The sequence below is a fragment of the Pituophis catenifer genome, unplaced genomic scaffold, assembly GCF_029215685.1.
Source record: "Pituophis catenifer annectens isolate HBS135680 unplaced genomic scaffold, rPitCat1.0.hap2 SCAF_1, whole genome shotgun sequence".
NCBI classification, from domain to species: Eukaryota; Metazoa; Chordata; class Lepidosauria; order Squamata; family Colubridae; genus Pituophis; species Pituophis catenifer.
This window is the reverse complement of record NW_027256881.1, coordinates 241,786,533-241,798,985: the sequence shown is the minus strand read 5'-3', so window position 1 is coordinate 241,798,985 and position 12,453 is coordinate 241,786,533. Positions and strand designations below refer to the sequence as shown.

Below are 12,453 nucleotides of genomic sequence, written 5' to 3'. Positions count from 1 at the left end.
TATTCTGGATCACATCGCAGGCTTCTCTAAGCAGCACAGGATTTTAGGATTTAAGTGACTATGAAGCAAACAGTTACAGTATTAATACGAAAAGAACAATCAATGTCAGCATGGCAGAATAGATTATAAGGGCTACAGTAACCTGCAGACAAATACAAGCCACCTGGAGAAGACATTTCCCATTTACTATATTCCTTCGTGTCCAAGAAAAGCACTTTTGTGCATAGCCCCATCCTCGTGCCCTAAAGCAGCAGAGCCCTAAGTGGGACCAGAACTTTGTGGAGATCTAGATTCAAATGATGATTCAAAATATATCTGGTATGATTCTATTTCATACCAGATACCTCCAAATTATTCCTCTTTGCCTCTGGTTTCAAGGATTGCTTGGATCTAATGTTCCTCTCTAACATCTGAATGTAACTGAACCAACAAGTTGGATCATTACCCAAGAGGATGGATTCTGCAAGGAACTGGATAAAGGAAAAATTGGCCAGCTGAATTTCATATCATTATCTGCTGTATCATTTGATGACTCCGAGACACTCAACAACTAGCAGTACAAGCCTGTTTAGCAAATGTGTCAATTTATATGGATTTTATAATCTCTTGATCTATGACAATACATGGAAACAAAAATAAACCAGTGGTACTCTCTCTCTCTCTCTCTCTCTCTCTCTCTCTCTCTCTCTCTCTCTCTGTGTGTGTGTGTGTGTGTGTGTGCGTAAAGGGGCTGTAGCTTTCAGTTCATTCAATAATTTTGGGAAAATTAGTTCATGGGGAAAATCTTGATCTTTTCAAGCAAAAAACTGAGAATTCAATGAAGCTGCATCAGCCAAGTGTTGTGATAAAAACTATGAGTGTATTTGTCTAACATTATCTGTTCTGTTTAGGAATGAAACTCCTCAATGAACATGTTGTACAATCCTCATTTTCCTGTCTGTTTCAATGCATTTCTGGTTTATGATTCTAAAGACCACCATAGATGAATTAGAACCACCATAGATTAGGAGCCTGGTGGTGCACTGGACTAAACTACTGTTAAAGTAGTGTTTAGCTGCCAGCTGCCTGCAATTAATGCGAGTTCAATTCTCACCAGGCTCAAGGTTGACTCAGCCTTCCATCCTTCCGAGATAAGTAAAATGAAGACCTGGTTTGTGGGGGCAATAAACTGACTTTGTATAAAATAGAACACTGCTTAGGGGGGGCCAAAAGCCCTACTAAGCAGGTATATACAAAAGTATGAAGGCTATTGCTTAAAAGCATTGTAAGCCGTCCTGAGTCTCCGGAGAAGGGCGGCATATAAATCTTACAAATAAATAAATAAATAAATAAATAAATAAATAAATAAATAAACAACATGTAAGCTTTTAAGCAGTTAAGGGCAGCAAATATTAAAAAGTAACTTTAATATGGGTAGCAAAATAATCATACCTCATTATACCAGTTGAAATTATGTATTATTTTTTAAAATATAAAAACAAGCAAAAGTTTATTTAATAAAGTAACATCAAATTAATTAAAATCAAGCCTGAGCCACTTGTACTTGCATTGACCATATGTAATGTGGTGTGGTTCCTTTAGAAACCATTCATGCATTTCCCCATATTTGGAAAAACAGCAGAAGTGCTCTGGCAACTTCTGGAATTCCCAGGTAGCTTAACTTTCGTTATGTTGTAATCCCAATGCAACTGGGGCGAGTCAGATTGAGGAAAGGCTATGCAACAAGCACATCTGAGCCTTTGGCTGCAACACATTTGATTCTGTTTCAGATTAGTAAATAGTGTAAGATTTACTGCCAGCAGTGAAGACATTCTGATGCTACCAAAACAGGAGAGCAAATTTGGGATTACAGATAGTTTTCATGTAACAATCCTAATTGGGGTCAGGATTTCCATCACTAAGCAATGCAGTCATTAGGCAAAATATCACACGGCCTCCTTATTTATTGTTAGCAGTTTCAGTAGTCCTGGTTGTGGTATTTAGGTCAGGACTATCATTGCTAGGCGAGAATGAGACCTCACACTTCTTCCCTGCCATGGTCGCTTCCTCACCCACCTATCTCCCCTCAACTTTCTCTTTTTTAACATATAAATATAATGTGTGTTTGTTTCCAGGAGTGGTGGAGTGCAGAGCAACCAAACCAGCAGAGATGAGGGGGATTTCTTAAAATTGTAATTGTAAATGCAGTGTGTGCTGCAGTGGTGGGTTGCTCCCGGTTTGGTCCGGTTCTATAGAACCAGTAGTAAAACCGGCAGGAGGCTCCCCCCACCCGCCACAATGTCATCATGGGTGATCTCGTATGCGCAGAAGCGCGTGCTCCCACTGCGAACTGGTAGTAAAGGTAAATGGAACCCACCCCTGGTGTGCTGCCAAGCACCTGAATTTTGGTCATGTGATCATGGGGGTACTAAAACAGCCATAACTTCAAGGACCAGCCATAAATACCATTAGTTCAAAGTTATAACTTTGAATGGTTGCTGAACAAATGATCATTAAGCGAGGACTAATTATAATTTGGAACTCCCACAAGGATTTTGCCGAATTAGTAGTTGGATGGGAAACCCCCAGGAATAGAAATTACAGAGAACATATAAGAAGGCAGTGGCAATGTAAACTGCAGGAGCTGTGTTCAACAGACAAATAATAAAGATAAATTCTCTATTTTGAAGAAAGTCAGATAAATTCAACATTAAAAGATCTGCCCAGATTTTGGAATTAAATGTAATTGGGGACAAAAATCTATTTTAAGATGAAACTATTTATCCAGCTAAATATATTTATATCATACAACATCTTCAAGATTAAACGCTTGTACGCATGACTGAAAAAGCCTTGTATAATGCAGGCTGGGGAATTGTTAGCCACCAAGTATGAGCAATGGAGAAACTTACCCTAGAAATGCCAACAATCTGCTCATCTGGAAGTAAACTGATGCGTACAAAACAGGAATCAAAATTAACATCTTCCTTCTCCATCAGATCTTTTCCCTGCAGCAAGGTGACATACAGGGTATTCGAATTCACATTGTACTCCATGTTAACTTCGATTTGTCCCACTGTGAATTCCTGGCCAAAGTTATTTCCAATGGAGGAGACAGAAGTTAGAGAGTCAGTGGAGATTGATTTTCTCAATGGCCCATAAGGAGTCAGCTCAAGGTCTTTGTTCATCAGCTCCAAGGTGCCCAACTCATTAATATTTTCAAAGGCATCGTCCATTTTCAAACTTTGCTTGCAGACGGGAGATATTCTTTCTCCTGCCTTTCGGAAGTTGCTTGCTGCCCTCTGCAAATGTTAAAAACAAAACAAAACAGAAAGCTAGTCAGAGATCATGGTTAACCTGAACTTCAGCATGCTAAATGTAGAACATATAATTTTAATTATTTATAAACATAGGCTAGCAGAAAGAAAATATTCAGAACAAAATGGACAAAAATATTTCATATATCATGAAAGTAAGTTTTCACATTGTGAAAAACTGACATCCCCATCCAGAAAACATTCCCTTAGTTAAAACGAGATATTTTTTCAGTGCAAAGAAACATTGAAGAAAATTACAGCTGAATTAAAAGTTGTGTCTTCCAGATGTACATTGCATAGCTGTTTGTCACTTCAAGCATTACAACTACTTTTTAGGAAGTGCTACTAGCATTACTACAATGTCATCACAAATAACAATGGCAAGAGATTAGCTACATTGTTGATACTTGGAGTGCTGCCCATTTCATTAATAATTCTGGTCCTGTGGAAGGATCAAAAGACTGATGGTGGTTCTCTTGGCTAATTTATTTTTAAAACTGTGTGAACAAGATGGGCTTGTTTTTTGAGGGTAAGCATAAAGGTATGGTAAAGTTAGCTTCCCAGGACTTCTGAATTCAGAAAAGAATAAATACCATGATGGTGTCTTAAATAATGAATATATACTAATGTTAGTCTTTGAGACAGTTGCATTTTCTTCATTGTTGCCTACATTTTTTTCTCTGAATTTTCAGGCCACGCACATTTATTTTCTGTTTTCAATTCTGAAGCCAGTTTTATTCCTTCCATTTCTTTGTGGTGCACATTACCTTTATGGACTGCATTTAATCCTATCAATATTTATGTAGAGATCTATACACCCTTTTGACAAAAATGATTCTAAATTTAAGTTCTAGAGGAGAAAACAAATGAAAGTCTTCGGAAAATGTACCTGGAAGAGAAACACTGTGTATGCAACGTTGTTTAAACTGTGCCTGAAACTGTGCGATCTATAGATAATGCCTTATTGAGTGTCAGATTGGTACAAATAGCTCAGTTCTGTCTACATTAAATAGCAGCAGCTCATCAGATTTAGACTAGGGTCTTCCCAGATCTATTCTGAGACTGACAGGAACTGACATTAAGATCCTCCACATTTTAAACTCCAAATTCACAATTTACTATTAGACTACAACTCTTTCTAGTGCTCGTTAATTTAATTTAAAAAATCACTAACATCAGCTATGCTCCAGGTACCTTTGGCACAATGCAAAATGAGATTCTGAAACAAAAATACCTCTCTTACCTTCAGACATCTGCACATATATAGGCAGGTAATCTTGATTCTGCTACATAATGTAAAAGTAGAAGTATGGCTTTACCTTTTTAAACTCTCATCTGTGATGGACTATATTAATTCTGAATGAAGATCAATAATCCAACATACACAATCTCAGATTTTCCTTTGTTTGCCAATGTTAACAACAAAACCACATCTAATCTCTGCTTCCTGCCTTGCCATGTTCTTATCAGTCTTCTCTGCCTGCCTATGCTTTGGTATGAAAAGAAAAACATTTATTATACCAGTGGTGGGTTGTAACCGGTTCGGTCCGGATCTTGCGAACCAGTAGTAACGGCAGCGGGAGGCTCTGCCCACCTGCCTGGACGTCATCACGGACACTCTGCGCATGCACAGAAGCACCGCACGCGCTCCCATTGCAAACTGATAACAAAGGTAAGTGGAACCCACCTATGTGTTATACCCATTCATGAGCCAAACAACTATGGGGAAAAACAAAAAAGCCAAAATTGTATTTTGGAAGGAAACGTGTTATAACATTCCCACAAACCTATTCCCAGAGGACTGTGTAATGTATTTTATATATGTATGTATTCCGAAAGAAAATATAGGACAAATTATTCTCACTCAAGCAAACAGTAATATTTAATATTAACATTTAGAGATACTTTAAGTTCTTTGACTGGATTTTACAAAAAGATATCTTCCCAGAACAACTTTCATTTTAAGATGGACTCTGAATTGCTGACTTCTTGGCTGAAATTTGGGACTTTCTGACTTCTCCCCCATCCCTTGCTTTTCTAACATCCTGCCTGAATAAAAATTCCAAAACTTCTCCAGTCATTTTAAGGCATTTTGGTTCACTTTAGTAAAAACAAAAATATTCAGCTATGAATTTTGGGTGGATGGGGTTGTGGGAAGGGCCCATGGAGTAACATAGTTGTGTTACTTTTTAAGCATTTATGAAAAACCATCCAAGAGAAATCTGACCATGGTCATTGACTTGTTTCACTGAATTCAATCCTACATTCTGTAGTGTTGGTTTGGGGGATTTGGAAAGGAGATTGTTGAATGGCCAGAAAAAACAGTTAGAATTCATCAGACCTCTTGGTCAAATCGCAGTTGATCATCGCTAGGGAGACTTAAATTGTGCCCTCTACTTTAGATCTTACTGAACTACTTTAATTTATTTTTATTTTTTCTATGTAAAAAACTTAGAGAATTTCTTTTTCTTTGTGTGTGTGTGTGAATATAGGTTAACATTTACAAAGAGCAGGATCTTTTCTATCATGGGACATATACTAGTTAGAAACCAGTTGGGTAAAGATTGAGGTTTTTTTAAAAAAAAATAGAACTTTATTGAAAGTTTTAAAAACAAGACTAAATATTGATACAAACCAAAATAGAGCAACAAGGAAAAAGGAGGCAAATATTAAGTACAATTGCAAATTTACCTCCTTTTCTAAAGTTAGACCATGATTCTGTTCTTACTATAATATATCCTATCTAACTGTCAAAATCTCAGATCTTCAGTTCATTTTTTTTTGTTTTGTACAAAGAGTCCAAAATGTTTCCAGTCAGCAATAAACATAGATATTTATCATTTATCTAATCAAACAGGTCAATTTGGGAGTCAATGTTGAATATCCTTTAAGGCTTTCACCCATTTAAAAGTACATTCTTTTATTCTGCATTAGAATAGGTTTTTGTGTTTTATTGGATTACTCATATTATTGTGTTCCATTTATAACAAGCCTTGAGTTTGTGCTTGACATTAATCTTGCCAAGATTCAATACATCAGGGGATGGTGAGTGAGATATAAAATATAGCACAAAGCTGACTGTTAAGTCATCTCCTTGTTCAGGCCTTCTCCTTGAAAAAACCTCTTTCCTGCCCCCTAATTTTTTCATGATACAATTATCCCATCAAAGGCAAATGGTTGGGGGAGAGTAGACTTAAGAAAAGCAAAAAGGAAAAATAAACTTTAACAATCCATCCCACCCATTGTTTCAATACATTTACATTTCCCTCAGGTGCTATCACCACCACTATTGCAAAGTTTAGCTTTTTAATTTGGTGGAAGAATGTTTTAACCAATTCAGTATTATCTCCAAATTTTTATTTAAGATAACTAAGCATTTATAAGCAATTAAACAAATCAGCAAATGAAAAGGGCTGTGGCTGAAGGGCTAGAGTCCTTATGAGACTCTTCTATCTGTATTAGATAACAGCTGAGTTTTAAAGCCTCTACATTTTCTATGGATTTCTTACATATATACAGTATATTGCCAACCTGGCCAGTGCACATAGCAGTTCACAGACAAAAACCAAGGATTCATAATGTAATAGCTACAATATAAAAAAGGAGGAGGGAGAGAGAAGGGAGAAAAACAAATTAAGTCAGGAACCACATGAGAGATGAGGAAGAGAAAGTGCCAAATGGTAGATGGTTTCAGCCTTTGCCACCAGTGCTAAACTTTGTGCCCTTCCACCACTATAGCTGTGGTGGTGCAGTGGTTAGAATGTAATATTGCAGACTGACTCTGCCCATTGTCAGGAGTTTGATCCTGACCAGACTCAGTTTTCCATCCTTCTAAGGGCAGTAAAATGAGGACCCAGATTGTTGGGGGCAATATGTTGTAAACTAATCAGAAAGTGCTGTAAAGCACTGCAGTATATAAATCTAAGTGCTATTGCTATATTTTATGCCTAGCTCAAGATTCTTTTCTTAAACCTACCCCTGTCTTTTCAGTTTTGTTATCATAATCACCACCATCTTAATTTGCAATATTCAAGACAAAATTAAGAGTTGGATGTTCATTAAAGGATGCTTGATGACATGCAAAGAGGATGGATGGATGTGGCAACAGATGAGCTTCTTAACACTGTTGTCACAATTAATTGCTCCTTACCTTTTGTTTGATTTGAGAATATGTGGACCCATACTTTTGTTCTAGGTATCTGTAGTCATAGTTTGGAAATGGAGAAGGTGCAGGATAGCCACCCGATTTCCATAACTTCCATAGGTTTACTCCAGCTATTCCCAGGAGAGCAAGAGCACCAGTAATATAGACACCTATTTCCCACCCAGATGGATTTCTTATGACTGGAAGAAAACAAAGTTCTTATCAGAAGAAAGCAGCTACCAGAGCCTTTCCATCTTGCAGAAATATTTTATGTCAACAGTACAAATATGCCTTTTATGTGATTAATGCTGCTGGAAAAAGGAGGAAATTGATACGCCAAACTGCAGGGAGATTTTTTTCCCCTTGAAAACTGTTGTAAAGTAGCTGGAATATATGGCAAAGCGCAAATACTTTTTAAAATTTTTTAAACTGAATGACAGCATCATTATGTAGGTATATACTGTCTTCAGCAAAAATGTAAATAGCTTAATAAACTCTATTAAGAACCACTGTAACAAATTCTAAAATATATTTGCTGTTTTAATCTTTGCAAATCCTTTTTCAGGCTGAGTATCAAGTTTTAAAATTGACCAATGTCTCCTCGTAGTGATTAGTTTCTTTTCTACAAGATTTTGAATCTTTTTTTCTGTTCTGTTTCCCTATTTGTCCAGACCTTCACATGAGCAACATTTTTCTTTTCAGCACAAAATGCATGGCCAAGACTTCAACTTCATGCTTTAGGCTTCATATTGCTTCCCTTAATTATGAAATCTGTGAACAAGTAAACTCACAATCAGTGCTATGCCAAAGGCTAATAGCATAACCATAACAACATACAGCTTCTCTACATATTTAAATCAGGGGTGGGCAAGTATGGCCTTTTATGATCTGTGGACTTTAACTCCTGGGATTTCTGAACCAACATGTCTGGCTGAGGAATTGTAGAAGTTGAAGAACACAGGTTGTAAAGGGGCCATAGGTGCCCACGCCTGATCTAAATCTTTGTTTGTTTTGGATTTTTTTCCCCATTCCCCCCAACTTTCCTTAAAATGAGACCTGGAAGTTCTTATGACTGCAACCTAACATTATGCTTTGGGGTGTGTGGGTGAGGAAAAGAGGAGGTGGAGTCAAGAAATAAATGTCTAAAAATCATTTCAAAGGCTCTGGAAGAATGACAGGTTTATGATTTTTTTCAAAAATGGGTAATCTAATATGCCCACGTATTCTCCCCACACAGGTAGTCCTCACTTAATGACCAGTCAATGACCATTTGAGGTTACGATGGCCTCAGAAAGAATGCTTTTTGGCCAGTTTGTTAAAAATTCGTAATACTCACCACTGAGATGCTGGTCAGCAATGTCATGATCCATGGTGACTACTTCAAATTACATCAGTTACCTGCAAGAACATACAAACAGAATCCAAGACAAAGAGATTACGGTACTGTCACCATGCAGGATTGTCCAAAAGCACAGAAGGCTTGCTCTATATGTAGGGTCACTTAAGGCACTAATCTTTTTTCTGGTTGGTCCCATACTTCTTCCACAGTTATTAAATGTCATTTCCACCACAATTTGTCACACATCTATGTGAAAGCATCCCTTTGTACATTTGAATTCCTTTTTCTTCCTGGGAAATATAATCCTCTAATGCTATTTTGGCTACAGCAGGATCAAGAGAGTCCTTTGCTCCTACTTTTAATGTATGCATCATCCTATTAAGGTGAGGGAAGATGTGAACCATAATATTTGTACAGAACTATTTCGTCATCCCATTATGCTACTAACACTTATGCTACATAACCTGTTACGTATAGTACTTCTACACAGAAGCTTATCTTCATTACTATAAAGACTCCTTATGTGAAACAACCCTTGATATGAGGGTTATTTCACTTCTACTATCACTACAAGATCCCCATTATTGTTAAGCTACCATAAATCCAAAAAGTGCCCCACTTCTCCAGTTCTAGGATTCTAAACAAAGCAAAATATTATTAGCTTCCAATCTATCAGAAATACAGGGAGGCTTTCATAAAATAAACATGCACAGCATTGCAACTTTAGTCAAACCAATCCACTATGTTTATATAAACCTGAGATAGCCAAAATGGTTGCTACCTTGTTTCCAGACAAGTTACCGACCCTTTAATAGATGTAGGAGGGTCAACAATTCAAAGATTGCAGCTTTCTCAAACATGAGCTGGAAGAAAATTGATTTTTGTCAACCATGCAGGTATTATAAATCTGTGTCAGAAAAAAAGAAGTGTACAGGGAACCCTACTGGTTAATAGCTAGGTTGATTAATCTGCATCTTGAGAGCATTTTAAAATTCTGCTGTAGACAAGACTATTATGGATCAGTTGCTGCTGAGAATTCAAACTACAGAGATTTCATTTCACACAGTCAGCCTTATGTTAAACACTTCAAGCTGATTGTAATCAAACAATGAAAGCCATTGGGGAATAAGGATTGATTCAATGTCATAGTTAAAACTTGTAGGATGATTCCCTTTGGGAAGGTTCCAGCTCTTTAAAAAAAACAAGCTTAAAAATAAAGAAAATCTTGGACGAAGAGTAAAAAATGTGTGTATTATTTTAAGTTTCTAATTTTTAATGCTCCTCAAAGTTGCTTCCCTTAGACTAATATGGAACATTTTATAGTGGCAATTGTGGCAATCATATTAATTAAATCTTGAAACCTGTATTATAAAGCTTTTCAAGCAGCACTAGTGTCTTGAAATGCTGATAGACGAAATACATTTAAAATCAAAGTGTCTTTGGTTTTCCATGAGTCATTGGTACATGATGTTTTGTGGCAATATTTCATTAAGATTTGATTTTCAAATAGGGTATCTAGGATTAGAGGTCAAAGACTGTTGAAACTTTGCAAAAGCATTTTAAGCAACCTGCCAATGGGAAAGGTCCATTTTATTTTACATTTCTGAATGTTCTTTATTTACTGGTAAGGAATCACTACATTATTCCATTTCATGTTCTGCTAATGAACTGTTGGATAAAGATTTGCCTGAGATCATCCCGTTTAGCTGATAATCTTTTGAGTAGTTTCCAGTGTTTAACACCAATAATTTCCATGAAGGTATTTTTTTATCAAAGTGTTAAATGGTCAACTGTCATATCTTGGAAAAAGAGTGTCCAAACATTTCTGATGCTCAATATGCTGTGATGTTTGCGTGTATGTACTAGTGTATAGTTTGCATACACACACAAATATGTATCCTTTCTTTTTCTCTGTGTCTTTCTCTTCCCCCCATCAAGTCTTCTGGCCAACCAGTCTAATTGGATCTATCTTGGAAAGTTTCCCAGGCTGCTTCACACATTCTTATCATGAAACAGCAGAGATTTCACAACAGTAGCTGAATATTATGATACAATCCTGAATGTGACTCCATACATAGGAAATCTCTCATGGAAGACAGTAGGCCAAACATGATCAGCCAATCATTCAAGCGGATTTTCAGGACCATGGACAGCTCTACATACCAACTTGCTCCAGCAAATCCTGGCATTCAACTGAGCCTATCCCTTTCTAATGGGAGCCAAGCATAGTCTTTGAGTCAGTTCGCAGCTGCTTGAATATCAAAGCATATTGGCAAGAAGACATTCAGATGAATGTTGATTAGGGGGCTCAATATGGTTTGTCTCTCTCAAGAAGTAGTTCAATTTTGGTGTTACAACGTTTTGGTTTGGAACTATGACTTTTATAGTCTGCACATCTAAGTCACATCATCTGTCTTACTCCTCTACTTTGGAATTAAAATTATGGTCACTATTTAAGGTTAGACTCAAGCCATCCAAAAAGAAAATAATCTTTGAAATTCAAGTAAAAGATATTTTAAGTACAAATCTATGTTTCAGTTTATACAACAAAAAAGTATCTTTTTACATAACAGCCAATTTTGTGTTAACCATAAGGATTACAGTATTAAGAGTAGTAGGAGACTCAGTGGCATGTTCTTGTACAATTTTGGAGTTTTTGTAATATAAATGTTAAATATATTTACAATTCAAGAAAGTATCTGCCTTAATAACCATATTTTTGAAGTTTTTATAAATTTTCCCTGTTTCTCCCCAAGTAAGACATCCCCTGATAATAAGCCCAATCGGGCTTATGAGCGCATGGCAATAAGGCCAAGTGCTTATTTCAGGGTTCAAAAAAATATAAGACAGGGTCTCGGTAGATTACTTCACACATTGAGTTTCCAAACAAAATAGAAATACTGTCCAATCCAGGCATACCATAGTGAAATAATAAACACTTACTATTGTTACATATAAATTCAGCACACAGTTGAGATTTTCCACATATATACAAAGGGAATGTATGCTATTTGTATTTATATAAGTTTCCATATATTAATCACTATATATATTATATAGTCATGTATTGAAATGGTGGTTTGTTTAGTTTACTTTATTGTCATTGCAAACAGCCGGACAAACAAGCAATGGGGGGGGATTCCCCCATTAACAAATTACGTGACCAAGTTTTAAAGCTCCAGTCTCAGAAAACTGATTTTAATATAATTGAATTTCTTTTGGAGGAGATTGTAAGAAGGGATGAGATTGTGAATCAGAACTTTGAAAAATTTAAGCAGGAAATTAAAGAATTAGTGCAATTAAAGTTTGATATTCTGGATCGAAAGATTATAAAAATGGCTAATGGTTTTGTAGGATTTATGATTAAGTTGGATGAAAATACTAACTTATTAGAGTCTAAAGTGGAAGAAATTGAGGACAATTTGGATAATAAAATACAAAAAATTGAAAATGATTTGACAAATATTCAAGACAATAGCTCAGAAGAAAAATCTAAAATGGAGGTTGAACAAAAGTCTTGTAATGCAGAAAATTTACAACAACGGATTGAAAGAGAGGTCCTAATGGTGCATTACAATTTTACAGAATATGCGATCAGACTCAGAGGTTTGCAGGAAAATAACAGAGATGATTTAAGGAAAATATCTTCTGAAATTCTGGCTGGGTTTTAAAGG

At 36.3% G+C, this 12,453-nt stretch overlaps 1 protein-coding gene across 1 annotated transcript in view; it reads right to left on the bottom strand.

The window, feature by feature from the left end:
* Positions 1 to 12,453, bottom strand: part of SYT12 (synaptotagmin 12) — a 44,104-nt gene that overhangs the window by 18,733 nt on the left and 12,918 nt on the right. Inside the window, exons 2-4 of the mRNA XM_070957364.1 lie at positions 8,777 to 8,838; positions 7,447 to 7,640; positions 2,892 to 3,281 (exon numbers count right to left, since the gene is read on the bottom strand). Coding sequence (XP_070813465.1) covers positions 2,892 to 3,281; positions 7,447 to 7,640; positions 8,777 to 8,810 — 618 coding nt within the window. The 5' untranslated portion in view covers positions 8,811 to 8,838. The remainder of the gene's footprint in view (positions 1 to 2,891; positions 3,282 to 7,446; positions 7,641 to 8,776; positions 8,839 to 12,453) is intronic.